This window comes from Peromyscus eremicus, chromosome 1, assembly GCF_949786415.1.
Source record: "Peromyscus eremicus chromosome 1, PerEre_H2_v1, whole genome shotgun sequence".
NCBI lineage: Eukaryota > Metazoa > Chordata > Mammalia > Rodentia > Cricetidae > Peromyscus > Peromyscus eremicus.
The window spans coordinates 102,285,043-102,303,374 of NC_081416.1; the positions used below are offsets into that span (position 1 = coordinate 102,285,043).

Below are 18,332 nucleotides of genomic sequence, written 5' to 3' on the forward strand. Positions count from 1 at the left end.
ATGCAGAAAGAGGCAGGGTAGTGAGTGTCTCATTCTTTCTGTCTGCATTTCCCATCTCAAGAAGTAAGTTGATTCGCTGCCCTTCCCCAGGAGTGACTGTTCTGTGTCTATGACCTCATGAAGTTGAACATGTTCACTGTTCAGCGAATTGCTGTTTCCTTCCTAAAGCTCAGGTGGGTCTATTTGCAGCAGCTTCCTGATTCTTTTGGCCTAGATAGGGAGGCTGCGGGCCTCCGTGACTTGTGACATAATCGGATGTGGCATGTGGACAGATGTGTTTGGACTGTCTCCTCCCACCCTCATTGCCCCGCAGGCAGCAGAGAGACTGGGGGTGAAAAGCTACAGTGGAACCCACCCTACACCAATTCTAAGGGCTATGGTGCAGGAGGGGAAACTGAGGCCTCCAGGGATCCTGACTCTGGATCTCCGACCCTGGAGCCTCATTAGCTGTTTCTCGGGCCACAGTGGGCTCAGGGCCAAACCCTGTGTTTGACTAATGATCCTCCCAGGTCCCAGCATACCTCCCCATGCCCTCTGAGGGCTCCCCCTCCCACACCCCCACCCCCACCCGCTGCAGTCCAGAGCACCCAGTGCAGTCTCAGGGGAGGAGGCAGCAAGACCGTGGGCCAGGCGCTTGGGCGTGGCTCTCTGCCATTGGGTATGATTCTGTATGCTTGGGCAGTTTCTCCAGACTTCAGCTTTCCATCTGTGCAGTGGGATGACCCCACCTTGTACAGGCCCCACTTTGTTATCCAGTGTTCTGCCTTCAAAGAAAGCTAGGGAGGTAGTGCAAGGGTCAGGGCAGAGGTCAAGGCTCACAGAGTTGGGTGAAGACAGAGGCCAGGAGAGGCCAGGAAGCAGTTGGCAATACTGGACCATGCCTGGTTACAGACCTGGCCCAGGTTGCTAAACCCATGTCAGAACCCTGCTTGCCCCAGCCTCTGCCAGTGACTTCCCAGGGCATCATCCTGCATAGGAAACATCTGTGTGCCTGGCACCTCACAGGGCTCCTTCCAGAGGAGGGTGGCAGTGCCTCTCCCCAGAGTTGGCATCTCATCTCACTAGAGACAGTTCTCCTTTGCTTGTGTCCCGCTGATAGTGTACGTTATGTAAACAACACATCCCTAGTGAGTGTGAGGTGGAGGCTCCGACCAGCACAGCCTCTCGGTTAAGCTGCAACTGTGTGCCAACCCAGCCTGTTTGTCTGGGCACTGCTATCGGAACCAGAGTGACTTTCTTCTAGAAGGAACTGCAGGCCTCCCTGTCAGCACTCCTCCCTCTCTGCAGTCCTCCCTCTCTGCAGTCCTCCCTCTCTGAAGTCCTTCCTCTCTGCAGTCCTCCCTCTCTGCAGGCCTCCCTCTCTGCAGGCCTCCCTCTCTGCAGTCCTCCCTCTCTGCAGGCCTCCCTCTCTGCAGTCCTCCCTCTCTGTAGTCCTCCCTCTCTGCAGTCTTCCCTCTCTGCAGGCCTCCCTCTCTGCAGGCCTCCCTCTCTGCAGTCATCCCTCTGCAGTCCTCCCTCTCTGCAGTCTTCCCTCTCTGAAGTCCTCCCTCTCTGCAGTCCTCCCTCTCTGCAGTCCTCCCTCAGAGGGCTGAGGTATTCCCCCTTCCCTGCTAGCCTCCAGCTGCTCAGATGACCCCTATATGTCCTCATGTCCTTGGGAGACACCCATGCCAGCTCCTAGGACATCTTCCCAGAGCTGTGGCCGGCTCCAGGGTACTCCCGGTTCTCCCTCTCCTCCCAACCAGGGGTGGTTTTGTGTCTTCCTCCCCCACAAGACTCGAGGCTTCTTGAGGGAATGCCCTATGTCTGGGTCATCCTGGTCCTCAATGTCTAGCACAGTCCAGGGTCCACACAGTAGTTCATACTGCTAAGTAACTCATCTGTAAACACACAGGCCTGGCTTTGAATCCCGGCCTCAAACCCAGATTTACCTGCCTCCAAAGAAATGTGCTTTTATTGTTGTTCTTTTCCTAACTCTGCGACTCTGGATGAATCACTTGCCCCCTCTGAGCATTAATTTTTTTCACCTGTCAAGCCAAGATGGAGCCACTGTGGGAATTATATTATCCTAATTTGTGTCAGGCCCAAGCCCTGGCATTTGCAAGATGCTTCATAAATACTAGATATTAGAGTCCTAATGGGTGTCTGTGTGTTTATCATTCAGTCAACATATGTGTAACACACATGCACCTGGACCAGGTGGATATAGAGCAAGTAAACAGGGGGCTTTGCCCACAGGGAGCTCTGACCATGGAGCTGACCCTTCACAGATAGTATCAGACCTTGAATGATGAACCATACAGGTCTTGATATATTAACCCAGCGAAAGTATGGATTTTAGAGGCATGCTTGGCCCGGAGGCTGAGGGCTAGGGGTCTTGTCTGGTCTACAGTTAAGGAGGGCTTCCTGGACAACAAAGTGGCCATTGAGGGAGGAATGTGAGGACTGAGGACAGGGACTGGACTGGGAACCATGAGCGGGTAGAGAAGTGAGCATGGGTGGGGAGGCGCTGTCATCATTTTGTCGCTTTGCTGCTGAGTGAGGGCCAGGGTGACCGTGGCTGTCAATGTTCTTACAATGTCTGGGAGCCAGAGATGGGGAGGGCAGGGTGGTGCTAGTGGGAAGTCAGAGCCGGGAAGACCTGCTTAGGTGGGGAGGGAGACAGTGAGGAGTCTGGCGTGGCTGCTGGCTTCCACCTGGAGTCGGCCTGGATGGCTGGGGTGGGTGGAACAGATGTGAGGGAGGACTGCAGAGAGGGAGGACTGCAGAGAGGGAGGACTGCAGAGAGGGAGGCCTGCAGAGAGGGAGGACTGCAGAGAAGGAAGACTGAAGAGAGGGAGGACTGCAGAGAGGGAGGCCTGCAGAGAAGGAGGCCTGCAGAGAGGGAGGCCTGCAGAGAGGGAGGACTACAGAGAGGGAGGACTGCAGAAAGGGAGGGCTGCACAGAGGGAGGCCTGCAGAGAGGGAGGCCTGAAGAGAGGGAGGACTACAGAGAGGGAGGATTGCAGAGAGGGAGGACTGCAGAGAGGGAGGACTACAGAGAGGAAGGACTACAGAGAGGGAGGATTGCAGAGAGGGAGGACTGCAGAGAGGGAGGATTGCAGAGAGGGAGGACTGCAGAGAGGGAGGACTGCAGAGAGGGAGGACTTCAGAGAGGGAGGACTGCAGAGAGGGAGGACTACAGAGAGGGAGGATTGCAGAGAGGGAGGACTGCAGAGAGGAAGGCCCGTGGGATCTTACAACACTGTGGCTGGAAGAGGCCTGAGTCTCTGGCTCTGACAGACATGGAACCCAGGTCCCAAGACCAGAGTGCTCACAAGTCCCCCAGTGTCCATGCGGTGATGGGATGGAACTCAGTACTCCTGTTTCTTTGGGGACATGCACCCCATTTTCCTCAGGAGCCAGATGCCTCTCAATGCCCTCGTGTTGTCCCATTTTCTCCACCTAGGTCATCCCAGACTGGAAGGAGCAGGAATGGGACTCTGAGAAGCCTGATAACTATGCTGGCATCTTCCATTTCCACTTCTGGCGCTTCGGGGAGTGGGTGGACGTGGTCATCGATGACCGGCTGCCCACAGTCAACAACCAGCTTATTTACTGCCACTCCAACTCCAGAAATGAGTTCTGGTGTGCCCTGGTGGAGAAGGCCTATGCCAAGTAGGTGTGGCCAGGCGGGGTGGCCAGGTGGGTTGACCAGGTGGAGCTGTCTGGGAGGGACGACCAGGTGGGTTGACCAGGTGGAGCTGTCTGGGAGGGATGACCAGGTGGGTTGACCAGGTGGAGCTGTCTGGGAGGGATGACCAGGTGGGTTGACCAGGTGGGTTGACCAGGTGGAGCTGTCTGGGTGGGATGACCAGGTGGGTTGACCAGGTGGAGCTGTCTGGGAGGGATGACCAGGTGGGTTGACCAGGTGGAGCTGTCTGGGAGGGATGACCAGGTGGGTTGACCAGGTGGGTTGACCAGGTGGAGCTGTCTGGGTGGGATGACCAGGTGGGTTGACCAGGTGGAGCTGTCTGGGAGGGATGACCAGGTGGGTTGACCAGGTGGAGCTGTCTAGGTGGGATGACCAGGTGGGTTGACCAGGTGGAGCTGTCTGGGTGGTCTGAACAGGTGAGCAGGATGACCAGACTGAGTTGCCAAGTCAGCATGGGCTGTTGCTGGGCTCCATGGGCCTTTAGGAAAGGCTCCTGTCACAGAGAGGTGAGGGGCTGGCATCCACAGCATGGTCAGAGCCTAGGCCCAAGGACTCTACCTGCTAGGTCTGTTATGGGTGGAGTGGAAACCTGGATTATGAGGAGGAGAAGAAATGGGAGAAGACAGGGCCCAGGCAAGCATCCTGCAGCGTTTGGGGCAGGCTGACACTCATGTTTATGGAAGTAGATCTTAACCCTCATTGTATATTGCCGAACTCCCCTGGGGACCTTTCCTGGTCTGGATGGTAGACTGTGGGCCAGATGCTTGTCTTCCTCTTGTAGGACCTGGCACAGAATGAGCATCTGCCCATTCTGCCACTGGACCACCTCCCCAGTTCTTATTTACTCTTTGAGTTGTAAAACAAGCCTGTGCCTTTGGGAGCAAATCCAAAAAGTCTTGAACAGTGACGGTCCTACCCTTCCTGCTTTAAACATCCACACTGTCTGCATCTGTGCCTCCAGCTACCTCTTTCATTCTCTGTGCCCCTGTCCTCTGTCCTGGAGGACACTATTCAGTATCATTTTTGTTGTTGTGCGGCAGGCTTTTTTGCAGGCTTTCCCCAGACTCGCTGTGTAGCAGAAGCTGGCCTTGAATTCCCAATCCCTGGGCTGAGGTTACAGGCCTGTGCTGCTAGCCCAGCTTCTTTTCACATCTCTGATGCATCTCTGTTCATAGACATCCTTACAAAGCATGGCACTGTTTTGTGGGTTTGTCTTTTCAGTGTATACTGAGGGTACTGCTGTGTATCTCTCTGTTACTCACGTTCAGATTCACTGTGTCACACATAGTAGATGCTTAATATCTTTTTAAAGTTTCCTCAAAGAAACTGGATACAGATCTCCCAATGCCACATACAGTTCATCTCTCCAGGCCAGAAGGTACTTTAACGAATTATTGCTTACCCCTCAAAACATCACTGGAATCCAGCTGTGTATGTATGTTATGCTTTTCAAACATAACAAATAAACACTAGCATTTTCCCATACCCCTAAGATTCTTTTCCAGCACTTTCTAGAATGTTCCAGAGCATAGGTACAGCATTTGTTTTTTAAACCAATTCCTTAGAGTTGTACATTTTATCATTGTGAATTATATTACTTACCCAGAATTGTTGGGAATTTGAGTCCTACAGTCGTGGTGTTCAGATGGACAGAGTGGGCCTGGGAGTTAAGACCTGGATGCCACTGTTGCCTGTGCTGTGGCTTGCTGTGAGACCGTAGCAGTTGGCTTGATTTCTAAGCTTCACACAGCTCCTGTATGAGGCAACAGATTGAGAGCTGCCTGGGAGCCTGAACTGGGAATTCCTTGCCTGTTGTTCCCCAGGCTGGCGGGCTGTTACCAGGCCCTGGATGGAGGCAACACGGCGGATGCACTCGTAGATTTCACAGGTGGCGTTTCTGAACCCATTGACCTGACCGATGGGGACTTGGCCACCGATGAGGCCAAGAGGAGTCAGCTCTTTGAGCGGGTACTGAAGGTGCACAGTAGAGGGGGCCTCATCAGTGCCTCCATCAAGGTAGGAGTGTGGGGCAGACCCAAGCCTGGGACGAGAGGGAGTATCATCACACTGACTCTTGGCCCCATGGGGAGACACAGCAGTTGGAGAGCACAGCTCCCCTTCCCCGGTGCTGAGCAGCAGTGCAAACCCAGCCTTAACCTTCTGCACCATGCAACGCCCCCAACACCCTTCAGACCCCTTTGGGCTCTTGTATCTCTCTCTGCCTTTGAGGCACATTGACAAGGCACATGGTATCCAAAGTTAAGGGGCCCCTGGAAGAGGGTAGGGAGTCCCTAGGGCAGGTAGCCTGAAGCTGATCTCCAAGAGGGTCCTCTGCTCGGTCACTGCTGGGAGAGAGGTGGGTCCATTGGTGGCAGGGTTTGAAACCAGGATAAAGGTTGCTGTCTGTGTGCTTGATCAGCTGGCTCTCTAGAAACAGGGTGCCCTGATTTGCAGTATCTGCCCAGTTCCGTGGAGTCAATACTCCCACCAAGGTTAGTTTCACAAACAGCTCTTAAAGTTGCTGAGTGTTACTACCAGGCATGGTGCTTGCACATCTGTAATCTCAGTATTTGGGACTTGGGAGGCAGAGGCAGGAGGGTTGCCCCAAGTTCAAAGTCAGTCTAGTCTACAAAGAGAATTCTAGGCCACTCAGGCCTATGTATTGAGACTTGAATAATTTTAAATATATAGCAATTGGCTTCACTGGGGCAGGTTGGCATCAATATACTCTGGGGTGACATCTGCAGGTGGTTAGTCCCCTGGGGTTCTGACCCCTTCTTAGCAAAGTAAGTTCTTTTCCCATGCAGCTGCAGTTCCCATCCCTACCTGAAGGGGGTGGTGTGGCTCCTTAGTCTAGCTCCAGTGTCTTAAGTTTGGATTCCTGTGTGACCCTCCTGCCTGAGCACCTTTGTCCTCCTGCAGGCTGTGACAGCAGCTGACATGGAGGCCCGCCTGGCATGTGGCCTGGTGAAGGGCCATGCGTATGCTGTCACTGATGTGCGCAAGGTGCGCCTGGGCCACGGCTTGCTGGCCTTCTTCAAATCAGAGAAGCTGGACATGATCCGCCTGAGGAACCCCTGGGGCGAGCGGGAGTGGAACGGACCCTGGAGCGACACGTGAGGCCCAGGGTTGGGGTGGGTACAGGCGCAGGGGCGAGGACAAAACGTGACACTGGACTGGGCCTTGCAGGGTGTGGGGGAGATGGCCTGAGGAAAAGACAGGACACTCACTTTCCAATGTGTGCGTGGTGTCTGGGGGTGGGGTCATCAAGGACAGTGGCCTGGAGAAGGGCGAGCTGACCTTGACCTGTGGGGAGGTGGGGAGGGAGGCCACCAGCTCCCTGCATGCTGCTGGTGCTCGGTACTTGGCCAGTGGCCCCGAGGCTCAGAGCCCCTTATCCCAGCTTTATCCCCGGACTTCGTAGCCATGGCATGAAGACAGATGACAGTCTCCAGTGGGAGGGCATGGAGGCTTCTTGGAGCTGGGCTGGGCATGAGCCCCAGTTTCTCTAACCACGTTGCTTGGCCCAGCGCGGTCTCTTGGGGAGGTGGTCCTGGCAGGCCACTCCTCTTATACTGTTTCCTCCCTGATACTCACCTTCCAGCTCAGAGGAGTGGAAGAAAGTGAGCAAGAGTGAGCGGGAGAAGATGGGTGTGACCGTGCAGGATGATGGCGAGTTTTGGTGAGTGTCCTCTTATCCTGAGTTTGGGCTGAGGCGGAACTTCCTGGGGCCTGACAGGGAGTCGGAAGCCAGGGCTCCATAGTCACCATCATGTGTGGCCTTGGAAAACGCACCTCCCTGGCCTGTTTCCTCCTCTGTAAAATGAGTTGTGCAGTGACGGCTCCTTTTACCCCGTGTCCTCTCTGCACACCTGAGGGACACTGGAACTGTCCTGACTCCCAGGCTAGTCCTAGCAAACAGGCCACAGGGCCAGCAGACGTCACCTTCGGGCATCCATCTCCATCATCCAACCTCCTGTATCTGTTCCCAGCATTTGTTCCTCTTGTGTCTACTCTGCGTCCATCCTGGGTCCATCCCCCTACATCCAATCATCTGTATCTATTCCCTGCATCTTTCCCCTGCATCCATTCCTCTATATCCATCCCCTGTGGTTGGTCATTCCCTGTATCTGTCTCACATTCCCTGCATCCATTTGCTGAACCCATGTCCTTCTGAATCCATCACCCTGTACCCGTTCCTCACATCCACCCTCTCCATCTATCCTACTGTATGCACCTACTCATCCCCCTGCATCCAGTCATTTCCTTTATCTGTCCCCTCCTCCATCCCCCATACCTGTTCATTCCCCTGTATCCATCCCCCTTCCATCCCCCATACCTGTTCATTCCCCTGTATCCATCCCCCCTCCATCCCCCATACCTGTTCATTCCCCTGTATCCATCCCCTCCTCCATCCCCCATACCTGTTCATTCCCCTGTATCCATCCCCCCTCCATCCACCATACCTGTTCATTCCCCTGTATCCATCCCCCCTCCATCCCCCATACCTGTTCATTCCCCTGTATCCATCCCCCCTCCATCCCCCATACCTGTTCATTCCCCTGTATCCATTCCTTCCTTTGTACACATCCCCTTATGTGCATCCCTCGAATCCACTCCACCAGTGGATTCTGCCTGGACCTTGTCCTGGTGCAGTCTGTTCTTCACAGCACCCTTGATAGGAGACTCAGCCGCCTATGGGAGGGAAGGTACAAGGTACCCGTGTGAGGTAGATACCATGCAGACCCCAGACCAACCAGGATCAGATGAGAGCTATACTAGTATCCTAATCAAGCTCCCTTCTGTGTGTGTGGGGTAGGCTAGCCAGGCCCTCCAGTCTGCACTGCTGTGGACCATCTGACTTAGGAGTCAGTTGAGTTAAAACAGTCACATTGCTCCTCTATGGAAATGGCTGCTTTTAAAGGCCTTCTCATGCATATTCATACCGTGCACTTCCCCTGGCCCTGCCCATGCTCCTTGAGGTGTGCCTGGCTACTGCCTGGTCACTGTCTCATGCTTACCATGGCAGGGATGGGGGTAGGGAGTGGTTGTCTACCGCCAGTTGATTCAGGGCTTACCCCAGCCATGGAAGATAACAGGTAGAAACAGACTACACATGATGTACACAGCGGGGCTGATGAGAAGGCACTTTTGATCCTGACAACCTCATTTCAGTCCCTGGGACCCACACGGTGGAAGGAGAGAACCAACTCCCGTAGGCTGTCCTCTGACCTCCAGATGCATGCCGTGCACACCTGTATCCTCCTCCCAACAATAAACTGTCAAAACTGCAATACAGTGTTAGAGGTGCGCTCTCGTTACTAACACGTGAGCAGCTGTCACAGCCGACATGCCAGCGGCTTTCTGTGTTCGAAACAATGCTGCACGCTCCCATATTGCTTAATCCCCTGCCAGCCCTGTGAGACAGGCAACTGTTGGCAGGTTCACCCCCATTTTACAGAAGAAGAAATGGAGGCCCAAGAGAGATTTGGGGTCTTGGTGGTATTGTGTCCAGCTTGCTTCTGTGGAGCTGTGGTTAAGGGCGTTATGGGGTTCGCCCAGCTCAGTGCCTTCCTACACACAGGATGACTTTCGAGGACGTGTGCCGGTACTTTACGGACATCATTAAGTGCCGCCTGATTAACACGTCCTACCTGAGCATCCATAAGACATGGGAGGAGGCGCGGCTGCGTGGCGCCTGGACGAGACATGAGGACCCGCAGCAGAACCGAAGTGGAGGTTGCATCAACCACAAGGACACTTTCTTCCAGAACCCACAGGTGGGTATTGGCGAGGACCCCGCCCCACCCCGCCCCGCCCCGCCCCGCCCTGCAGCAGCGTGAGACCTCATCACTGCCCTGCCAGGGGCCTGGCATCACTCAGGAGGGTCCCTGACTGTCTTTGAGCCTCATAAGACTACCTGTGCAGTGAGGGCCTGGTGGACACTGTCTGGGAACATGATGCCCACTGTCTGCACTGCACATGGTCACAGTGAAGACACTCGCTCTCAGGGACTTAAACGTGCTTGTCCGGAGTCTCAGGGACGGTTAGAGATGTCAGATCCCTTGCTTTCACAGTCGCACAGTTTGGCTATGCCCAGGAAATGTGGCCAGGCTGTGCCCCCCCATGGGAATTGTCCCCAGCAGCTTCCTCGGTCCGAGCCCACGTGCTTAGTCCTTAGACCCCAATGTGTCCTTATTGAGCACCTACTGTGTGCGAGGCTCTGAGGTGAGCGTTTACCATCTCATTGAGCCCTCCCTGTCTTCAGGCAAGGTGGCCACTCTGAGTTAGTAGGCTCACCTCCCAGACCAGGGACTGACTCGGAGCGCTGATGGGGGTGGCCCAAGCTCATGCTGCTGACATGGCTGAGGCTTAGCCCCTGGGTCCAGGCTCTTGGGAGCACAGGAGGCTGCCCCAGGTCTCACTGTGGGTCTCTTTTCATGGCCACACCTGCAGTACATCTTTGAAGTCAAGAAGCCAGAAGATGAAGTACTGATCTGCATTCAGCAGCGGCCCAAGCGTTCAACGCGCAGAGAAGGCAAAGGCGAGAACCTGGCCATCGGCTTCGACATCTATAAGGTGAGACCTGCAGGCCAACGTCACTTGTGGCGAGGGATACTAGCTGTTGGCTCTGGGAGGTCCTGGGTGCCTGATGGCCCCACTGCCCCTCCCCCAGAGTTGGGCCTCTCATCCCCCACAGCCTGTTGTATGGGAAGCTTTGGGCTTGTGTTGGAAGCTTCGCAACCTCTTGGGCTGCCAAGTAGACGACCTTGTGCAGAGACAGGTAGACTCACCTCTGGCCGCTCCTCTTGGATTGTGGTCCTCCACATGTGATGCTTAGTGTGGGGAGACAGTGACATGACAGGTCCCCACATGCATGTCAGATCTTAAGAACGTACTGAACGCACATGGATGTGAGATCCTGGTGCATGCTTGGTCCCCAGCATTGGATGGTTATGACAGGATGGTTTGCCCACTCCCTTGTGCTGGCTTGGTCATAGTGTGTGGACGTGCAGTGACACTTTGTGCCGTGGTATAGCTTGCACTGACTGGACTGTAGCACACAGTGCTTTTTCAGGAGTTGTCTAGGATGTCCTGGCAGCTGCTGGCATCATTTCATGGGTTTGGGCTGGGAGTTAGGCATGTCACGGTACGTAGGCCTCCCAAACCATGAAGGTAAGTTCAGAGACTCCCAGTGGGTGTCCCAAACCGTGGGTAGCACCACACCGTAGCCATAGCAAAGACAGCTCCTGAGCAGTTAATGCGTGGGCCCAGTACACAGTACAGTCCTGGCCAAACAAGGTTACTCATGTTCTGGACTGAGGAAAGTAAAATGGTGCAGGATTTCAGCATATCTGAAATTGAAAATATAGAAATTATTTCTGGATTTTCCTTTTGCTATTTTCAGAGCATGGTTGACTGTAGGTAACTGAAATCATGGGAAATGGAACTGTGGCTAAGCAGGGTAGGGGTGGGGGTGGGGGGGTGGGGATGGGTGTCAGGGACTACTGTGCTTGATGCCTCTGTGGTGAAACTCCAGGGTCAGGCTCGGTGTGGCGGCACAAGCCTGTAATCCCAGCACTTAGGAAGCTGAGGTAGGAGAACAGGAGCCCCAGGACAATCTCAATTACAAAGTGAGTTCAAGCCTGGGCTGTAAGAGACTTTGTCTCAAAAACGTAACAAAGCAAAAACAAGAGAAGGACCACCAAGATGCTCCTCAGGTAAAGGCACTAATGCTGAAGCCTGATAATGTGAGCTGGGTCCCTGGACTCATGTAAAGGTGGAAGGGTAGAATTAGCTCCACAGTTGTCCTCTAACACATGTGTGTTGTGGCATGCATGCCTCCCGTCATAGACACACACATACAAAAAATTTAAAAAAATTAAAAAACTTGTAGGGTCATTGGGATTACCAGGGGGTTTCTCACCCACCCCACTTTTAAATAATTTTTCCCGAGGTAAAAGTCATAGGTCACTGAACTGAGCATGTAACCTAGTGACATCATCACTAGATGATCATCGCCACGAAGAGAAGGTCCACTCCAGTAGGTTATCGCCTCCCAATCCACTAGACCCTTCCGTGGGGGGTCTCTGCAGACACCATGGCCAGCAGAGTGTCGATCCATGTGAAGCAAGAAGGAATTCCAGTCAACATGGCTCAGTAACTGGTGTTGGTTCAAACTTCGAGAGTCTGACACCGGGTGGTTTATTTTAGGCGTATTTAAGCACAGCACAATTTGGAAAAAAGTTTCCTGGTGATAATTAACTCAGTCTCTTGTGCATAATAAAGCTTAAGACATGACTACATGTGATAGCTTCCATAAAGACAAGTTCTATAGATTGGCTATATATGACATCTTAAGGGTCTGCAGGAGGACCTAGTGTGGTCTCAGTCATGCAGATAGTGCAGAGGTCACCAGGCTATTAACTGCCTCCACTCCCAGACTTCTGGGTGGAAAACAGGTTGTCCATCTCTCCCTTGAAGAGACAGCCCTGTGTGTTTGGCATTCCTGGTTTCCCTAGTGCTCGTCTGAGCACAAGGACCTCCGTGCTCCTGCACCCTCCTCTGCCCTAGCCCAACACTGACCTAATTTTGTCTTTATGCATTTGCTAGTTCTGAACATTTCCTACCCATGTATCCTCCTGACCTTTCCATGGTGGCCAGTGGGAGATGGGACAGACTCTGGGCTGCATGTGGCCCATCCCCTCCTGTCTCCACACAGGTGGAAGAGAACCGCCAGTACCGTATGCACAGCCTGCAGCATAAGGCCGCCAGCTCCATCTACATCAACTCACGGAGCGTTTTCTTGCGGACAGAGCAGCCCGAGGGCCGCTATGTCATCATCCCTACCACCTTCGAGCCGGGCCACACTGGCGAGTTCCTGCTCCGAGTCTTCACAGATGTACCTTCCAACTGCCGGTGCGCAGAGGCTGGGGCTGGTGACATAGTCCATGCTGGGCCTGGTAGAGCCTGCAGCCTAGCCTAGCTGTCTGCTCAAGACGTGGCGTCCAGGCACCAGCGTCCCCAGAGATGGGCACCCCTTGCCTCTCTCCTTCCCTGCGTGCCTGCCCAGCTTCTCTTGGTCCTGACTAGGAACAGTGACTCCGTTTTTTAAAGTGGCTTTCACGTATTTTATTTATCTCCCCACACCCCGAGCGGGAGGCCTAACCACTCCATTTTATAGATGAAAACAGGGACCAGCTCTAGAAAAGGGGTCCGACACCATGCTGTCTATGCCAATATGGGCTGAGCACCCACCCACCTGGATTTTAGGGTGGGCCTTGTCACTCTCTCACTTGTCCCATGGAGACTGATATCGGGGGGCAATGGGCTGCTAAAACCATTTTGAGGATGAGAAATAATATTTCTAAATGCCCAGCAGAGGTTGTGGCATGCATGTAGTGCTAAGTCCACTGTGGTCCCTCGAGGAGAATGGGACCCCGGGGGAGGGACAGAGAGGCTGGAAGCCCGTGCAGTGGATGGTTGGGTCTGCTGGGAGGTTTGGCTTAGAATTAATGGACGTCTGCAGTAAATACTGCTCCTTACTTTAAATCTTTCTGCCATCTGTCTGTCCCCCACCCTGCCCTATATCAGGGAGCTGTGCCTGGATGAGCCCCCTCGCACCTGTTGGAGCTCCTTGTGTGGCTACCCCCAGCAAGTGACCCAGGTCCATGTCCTGGGGGCTGCTGGCCTCAAGGACTCGTCAACAGGTGAGCTCACCTGGAGATTACCTCAGGCCCTGTCTCTTTCAGCACAGACCCCAGCCTCCTGAGACCCCCCAGCACCTACAGGACTCACTCTGCAGGTCCAGCCATCCAGGGTGTGATGTGAGCTTCTAAAAAGGTTCACCTCCTGAGTCCCCATGTGGTGGGGACATCAGACAGCCACTGGGGGTTCAGGAAGGCTTCCTGGGGAGCAGGCCAGAGGCCCCCTGCATTCCTTCCTCTGCTTGCCCTAGAAGGTAGAGGACTCCTGTCTCCCTTCCCCTTTGTGACTAAGACCAGGTTGGCGTGTCCCCTCCCGGATACCTGTCCCATTGGTCTCTGCACCAGCCCGTCCTCATCCCCAGCTCCCCATCCTCTCTCCAGGGGCAAACTCCTATGTGATCATCAAGTGTGAGGGTGAAAAGGTTCGCTCAGCTGTGCAGAGAGGGACCTCGACACCGGAGTACAATGTGAAAGGAGTCTTCTATCGCAAGAAACTGGCTCAACCCATCACCGTGCAGGTGAGGCCCTCTCACAAGCCCGTCCTGTCCCCTCCCGTGACCCCCAACTCCCAGGGATGGGGCCCAGGGTACAAGAACCTTCAACAAGGACCTGGTGGTGCTAGATTCTGTTGTCTTGCCCGTCCCCACCCCGCCCCTGCCCCCCATTCAGTCTGGGTCTGAGAGGCAGCAAGGTTGGTCTCCCAGCTGGAGTCAGTGGTTCAAGCCTTGGTCGCTATTCCTCAGAGCTCCCACCGGTGGATCCACCTGGGAAAGTGACACAGATCACATGTGGCATGCGGCTGTTTCCTAAGAGTTCTGAGGAGGGAATTGGAATGCCAGTGTCCTTGGGCACAGCTCCTTTCTCTCAGGTCAACGTGGCTAAGCTCATTACCAGGAAGCCCTCTGTCCCCAGGCCCAGAGCAGCCTCTCTCTGGGTGAGAAACCATCTGTAAACAAACGTCTGGCACCCCAGGGGATCTACTAGATTTTCCAAGTGTTCTTAACACTGGGTCCCACTGGATCAAATCACAGACTTGTAGTTACTGAGGCTAGAAGGACCCGTAGGGGCAGGTGATTCAACCTGAATATTAAAAATGAGCTGTTGAGTGAAGTGGTCCACATCTTTAATCTCAGCACTTAGGAGACAGAGGCAGACAGAACTCTGTGAGTTCAAAGCCAGCCTGATCTGCATACCTGCCTGCATAGCCTGTAGTTCCAGGCTAGCCAGGACGACACAGGGAAACCTGTCTCAGAAACAAAAGAAAAAGGGGCTCGGGGCAGAGCTAGGTCAAGTCCAAGTTTACCCCTAGTTCAAGTTTACCAGAGCTAGTAGGGAGAGATTGGGCTTTCTACGTGGTAGAGAGCTTTGACAGGAACCCAAGGCTCTGGAAGAGGGCATCCCCCAGGACACGGGCTTCCCCCTGGCTGGGCTGGTATTGAGGGAAGAGGGCTTCTAGGCCCTGCCCTCACTCCCCACCTGCCAGAGGCTATATTCCTGGTCTTGGACACACACACACCCCACTGTCTCCTCTCAGATTTGGAATCACCGCGTCCTGAAGGATGAATTCCTGGGCCAGGTGTGCCTGAAGACCAACCCGGACGACCTGCAGGCCCTCCACACGCTCCACCTCCAGGACCGCAGCAGGCGGCAGCCCAGCGACTTACCGGGCACGGTGGCCCTCTATGTCCTCAGCAGCGCCTCTCTCACAGCTGTGTGACACCGGCCCGCCCGCCCCGCCTGGCCCCACCAGTCCTCACCACCACCTGCATGTCCCCACCTGGCCTGGGACCAGCCTGGGAACCAGACCCTGGGGCCCCTCCCCCACTCTCCCACTGACCCACTGTGTGACCTGAGGAGAGCCCTGCCCCTCTTGGAGCGGAGCCTCGGTGTTTGGAGGGCCCCGAAGATTTCCCTTCTTGTGGGGGAGTTTTCTTGCCTAAGATTTGAAGTAGCTCTGCCCAGCGGGCACTGCTGCTAAGGGGCTACCTGTTGAAAACATTTCCCCAGGCCCCACTGTCTGCCGAGGAGTGCCAAGATGTCACTTGTTTACACACAAACTGCCATGTCCCAAGCCCCTTCCTCCCTGTTTCCTAGCTCCCCTCCCAGGTCTTTGCTCTATAGCTACGGTGACCTTAAACTTCTTCTCTTCCTGCCTCCACTTTCCCAGTGTTGAGATTATAGGCGTGTGCCACTACACCAGTTTATATGGTGCTGGGTATCGAACCTAGGGCTTTGTGTATGCTAGGCAAGCCTTCGTTCAACTGAGCTACGTCTCCAGTCCCACTACACCTTGTTTTTTGAGCCATCTTGAAAGAACCCTTGGTGGGCATCTGCTGGGAGGAACACAGGAGACATGTGCTCATTCCTAATGCCCTCCTCCCATCCACTGGGTTACTCAGCATGGGTTTGCCCAGTTGGCCCAAAGAGCCGCCCTAGGCCTCCCTAGCCTCAGGTCTTCGCAGAGGCAGATAACCTAACTTCACTCCCATCTCCCGAAGACGTGGCCACACCGGTGAGAAAGTGTTATTTCCCAGTTTCCACTTACGATGTTAGAGGAGTGGCCTGGCCCAGGCAGGTCGATATAGGGCTATGGTCCCAGGGGACATGCTCCCTCTGTTGAAAGACACTGGGGTTTCCTTAGAAGAAAGGACTCCAGGGTGGGTGGTGCCAGGCCTTCAGGGTTATGTCATCTGTTGGCTGTCACAGGCAGGGACTTGCCTCTCCTGACCAGAGGCCTCTCTATCAGCATCCCCCAGACAGCCAAGGAGGCCGCCATGCTCTTGCTCTCCAGACCACTAATGTTCCTTTCAATCCTCAACATTTGATAGTCTTAGCATTTTTAAAAAATCTCAGTGTAAAGGGAAGTCTGTCCCAACCTGTTGTTCTTTTTAAACTCATTTTGTGGGTCCTCTGCTTTTATTTTGACATTGAGCATGAAAGGACATGGGTGAAGTGGGACCTTCTCAGAGGAGTCTCCGAGGAAGGTAGAGATGAGCATGTTCGTTCCTGGGCATCCTCAGGCTGGTTGCAGACTGCATTCCAGAGGGACTCTTGTTCAGTCCTGGTTCTGTAGCTCACAGGGTCTCTTCTCTACCTTTGGTGGGCTGCCAGACCAGGCTTAGTAGATAAAGTACAGTTAGGTAAACAACAGCAATTCCTTCTGGGAGTGTGACTTTCTGTCTCCAATCCCTACTATGTGGTCCTCTTCCTGGCTGGAGGTGCTGGATTCTGACTGCCATCTTGCTCCGTGGTAGCTCTGCTCCTAGCCTGGGGCCTGGGCCAAGGGGAGGGCTAGGCACAGAAATAAAGATAAAGGATTCCTCCTGCACGGTTAGGACTTCCCTTCAAAGACCTGGGCCTGGGCCTGGGATTGTGCATGCCACCAGGAGCAAGTCACTTAAACCTCCTGTGCCTCAATTCCTCCCTCTGCAGCGTGAGGCTGGTGGCTCCTATTTGTGGGGACTCTTACAAGAATAAGAGCAAGGTCACACCACTTCCTCTCCGTGTCTCTATATCATATACTCCACACGTTCGCATAATCACTTCCCAATGGCTGTTACAAACAAAGACTGTAGCCAGGAATGGAGGAGAAAGCAGCGGCTAGGCCATCTTGGGTCTCAGGGCCTGACATGCGCATCTTAGCTCAGCCATATCCCCCTGAGGCGCGGGGCAAACCAGGACCAAGTAGCCAACTTGTATAAGCTTCTCCAGATTAGCCACTGCCTCCCACCGCCAGCAGAACTGGGCCAGCAGCCCTGCTCTTGCTTCCTCCCTCTCAAGCGAGGCCAGGCTGGCTCCTGGCTGTGCAGGGACCTCTGGTCCCCGGGAAGCCTTGAGGACTGGACAGGTGAGGACAGTGTGGAGCAGGGAGAGCAGTGGCTTTGTTCAACCTTTGCACCCGGGAGGCCTCACAGTGTGCCCGTTGCAGGCGATCAGCCCTGTAGCCCACACTACATGGACCACCAGGACCTGGCCTTCACTTCTCCAGGTCACCATGCCCTGGGGTCAAGGGCATGTTATCTTCTCAGAATAAATATTAACTGCCACTCTAGAAAGATCTCTCTGTGTCTGTTTCATCTGCCCCTCCCCCGGGGGAGGGTAAGGGAGGAAGGGACAATGAGTAGCTGACCTTGGGTCAGAGGGATGAACAAGGAAGGGCTTGGGAGTCCCAGATGAGGCTGGCTTTGCTGGTTGCCTAGTGAGCTCTGTGGGATCTTTCAAGTTCCCTACTGCAAATTGGTGTGGGACTCGCTTTGCTGAGCCCTGCCCATCCCAGGCCCCGGGAAGCACAGTCCCTGCTCCAGAAAAGCCTTCCAGCAACCGGGAAGACACACCGATCCGCTGATCATGACACTGCAGTGTTCTTGATAGTGTAGCGCGGAAGCCCCTAGGAACCAAGTCTCAGCCTGTCGGGTCAAGGCCCTTGTCCTGTTCCAGGAGAGAGGAGACAGCGCAGGCCACAGACAAGTGGCCAGAGCAGAGCAGAGATGCTGGGGAGGTCAGGTCACTAGAGACAGGAATTCATGGGCAGAGGGTGGATTAGGACTGTTGAAAGCGAAATGGATGGAATGCAATGACAGATGGGGTTTGAAGAGGTGAGAGGTGGGCGAGGGTGGTATGAACTAAGACCGGTTCTGCCACTGTTTGGATGTCGTACCCTAGGACGGCTCAGGTGCTGGAAATCCATGCCCCTTCTAGATGGTGCAGAAAGCGGGCAGAGCCTGGGGAGGTAGGGTGGAGTGTGAGGTGACGAGGAAGGGATGAATGCTTTCTCCAGAGGCAGGATTGCTCTGAGAGTGACCACTATGCTGGGACTTAGTTTCCTGCCTCCAAACAGCCAAGATGAGCATCCTTGACAGACCACCTGACCTCAGGTGTTTGGTTTTTTGGGAAACAGAACAGACTAAAATGGATTCCTAGGTTTCTTGGAT

General features: G+C 54.4%; 1 protein-coding gene across 4 annotated transcripts in view; it reads left to right on the forward strand.

Annotated features, from left to right (window-relative positions):
• Positions 1–17,446, forward strand: part of Capn5 (calpain 5) — a 55,524-nt gene extending 38,078 nt beyond the window's left edge. For all 4 annotated transcript variants that reach the window (XM_059270859.1, XM_059270875.1, XM_059270849.1 and 1 more), the window contains exons 4-13: positions 3,449–3,657; positions 5,518–5,710; positions 6,617–6,810; positions 7,299–7,376; positions 9,279–9,474; positions 10,151–10,273; positions 12,417–12,613; positions 13,289–13,404; positions 13,783–13,919; positions 14,936–17,446. In XM_059270859.1, the coding sequence (XP_059126842.1) occupies positions 3,449–3,657; positions 5,518–5,710; positions 6,617–6,810; positions 7,299–7,376; positions 9,279–9,474; positions 10,151–10,273; positions 12,417–12,613; positions 13,289–13,404; positions 13,783–13,919; positions 14,936–15,118 (1,626 nt within the window). In that variant the 3' untranslated portion in view covers positions 15,119–17,446. The remainder of the gene's footprint in view (positions 1–3,448; positions 3,658–5,517; positions 5,711–6,616; positions 6,811–7,298; positions 7,377–9,278; positions 9,475–10,150; positions 10,274–12,416; positions 12,614–13,288; positions 13,405–13,782; positions 13,920–14,935) is intronic.
• Positions 17,447–18,332: the final 886 nt, after the last annotated feature.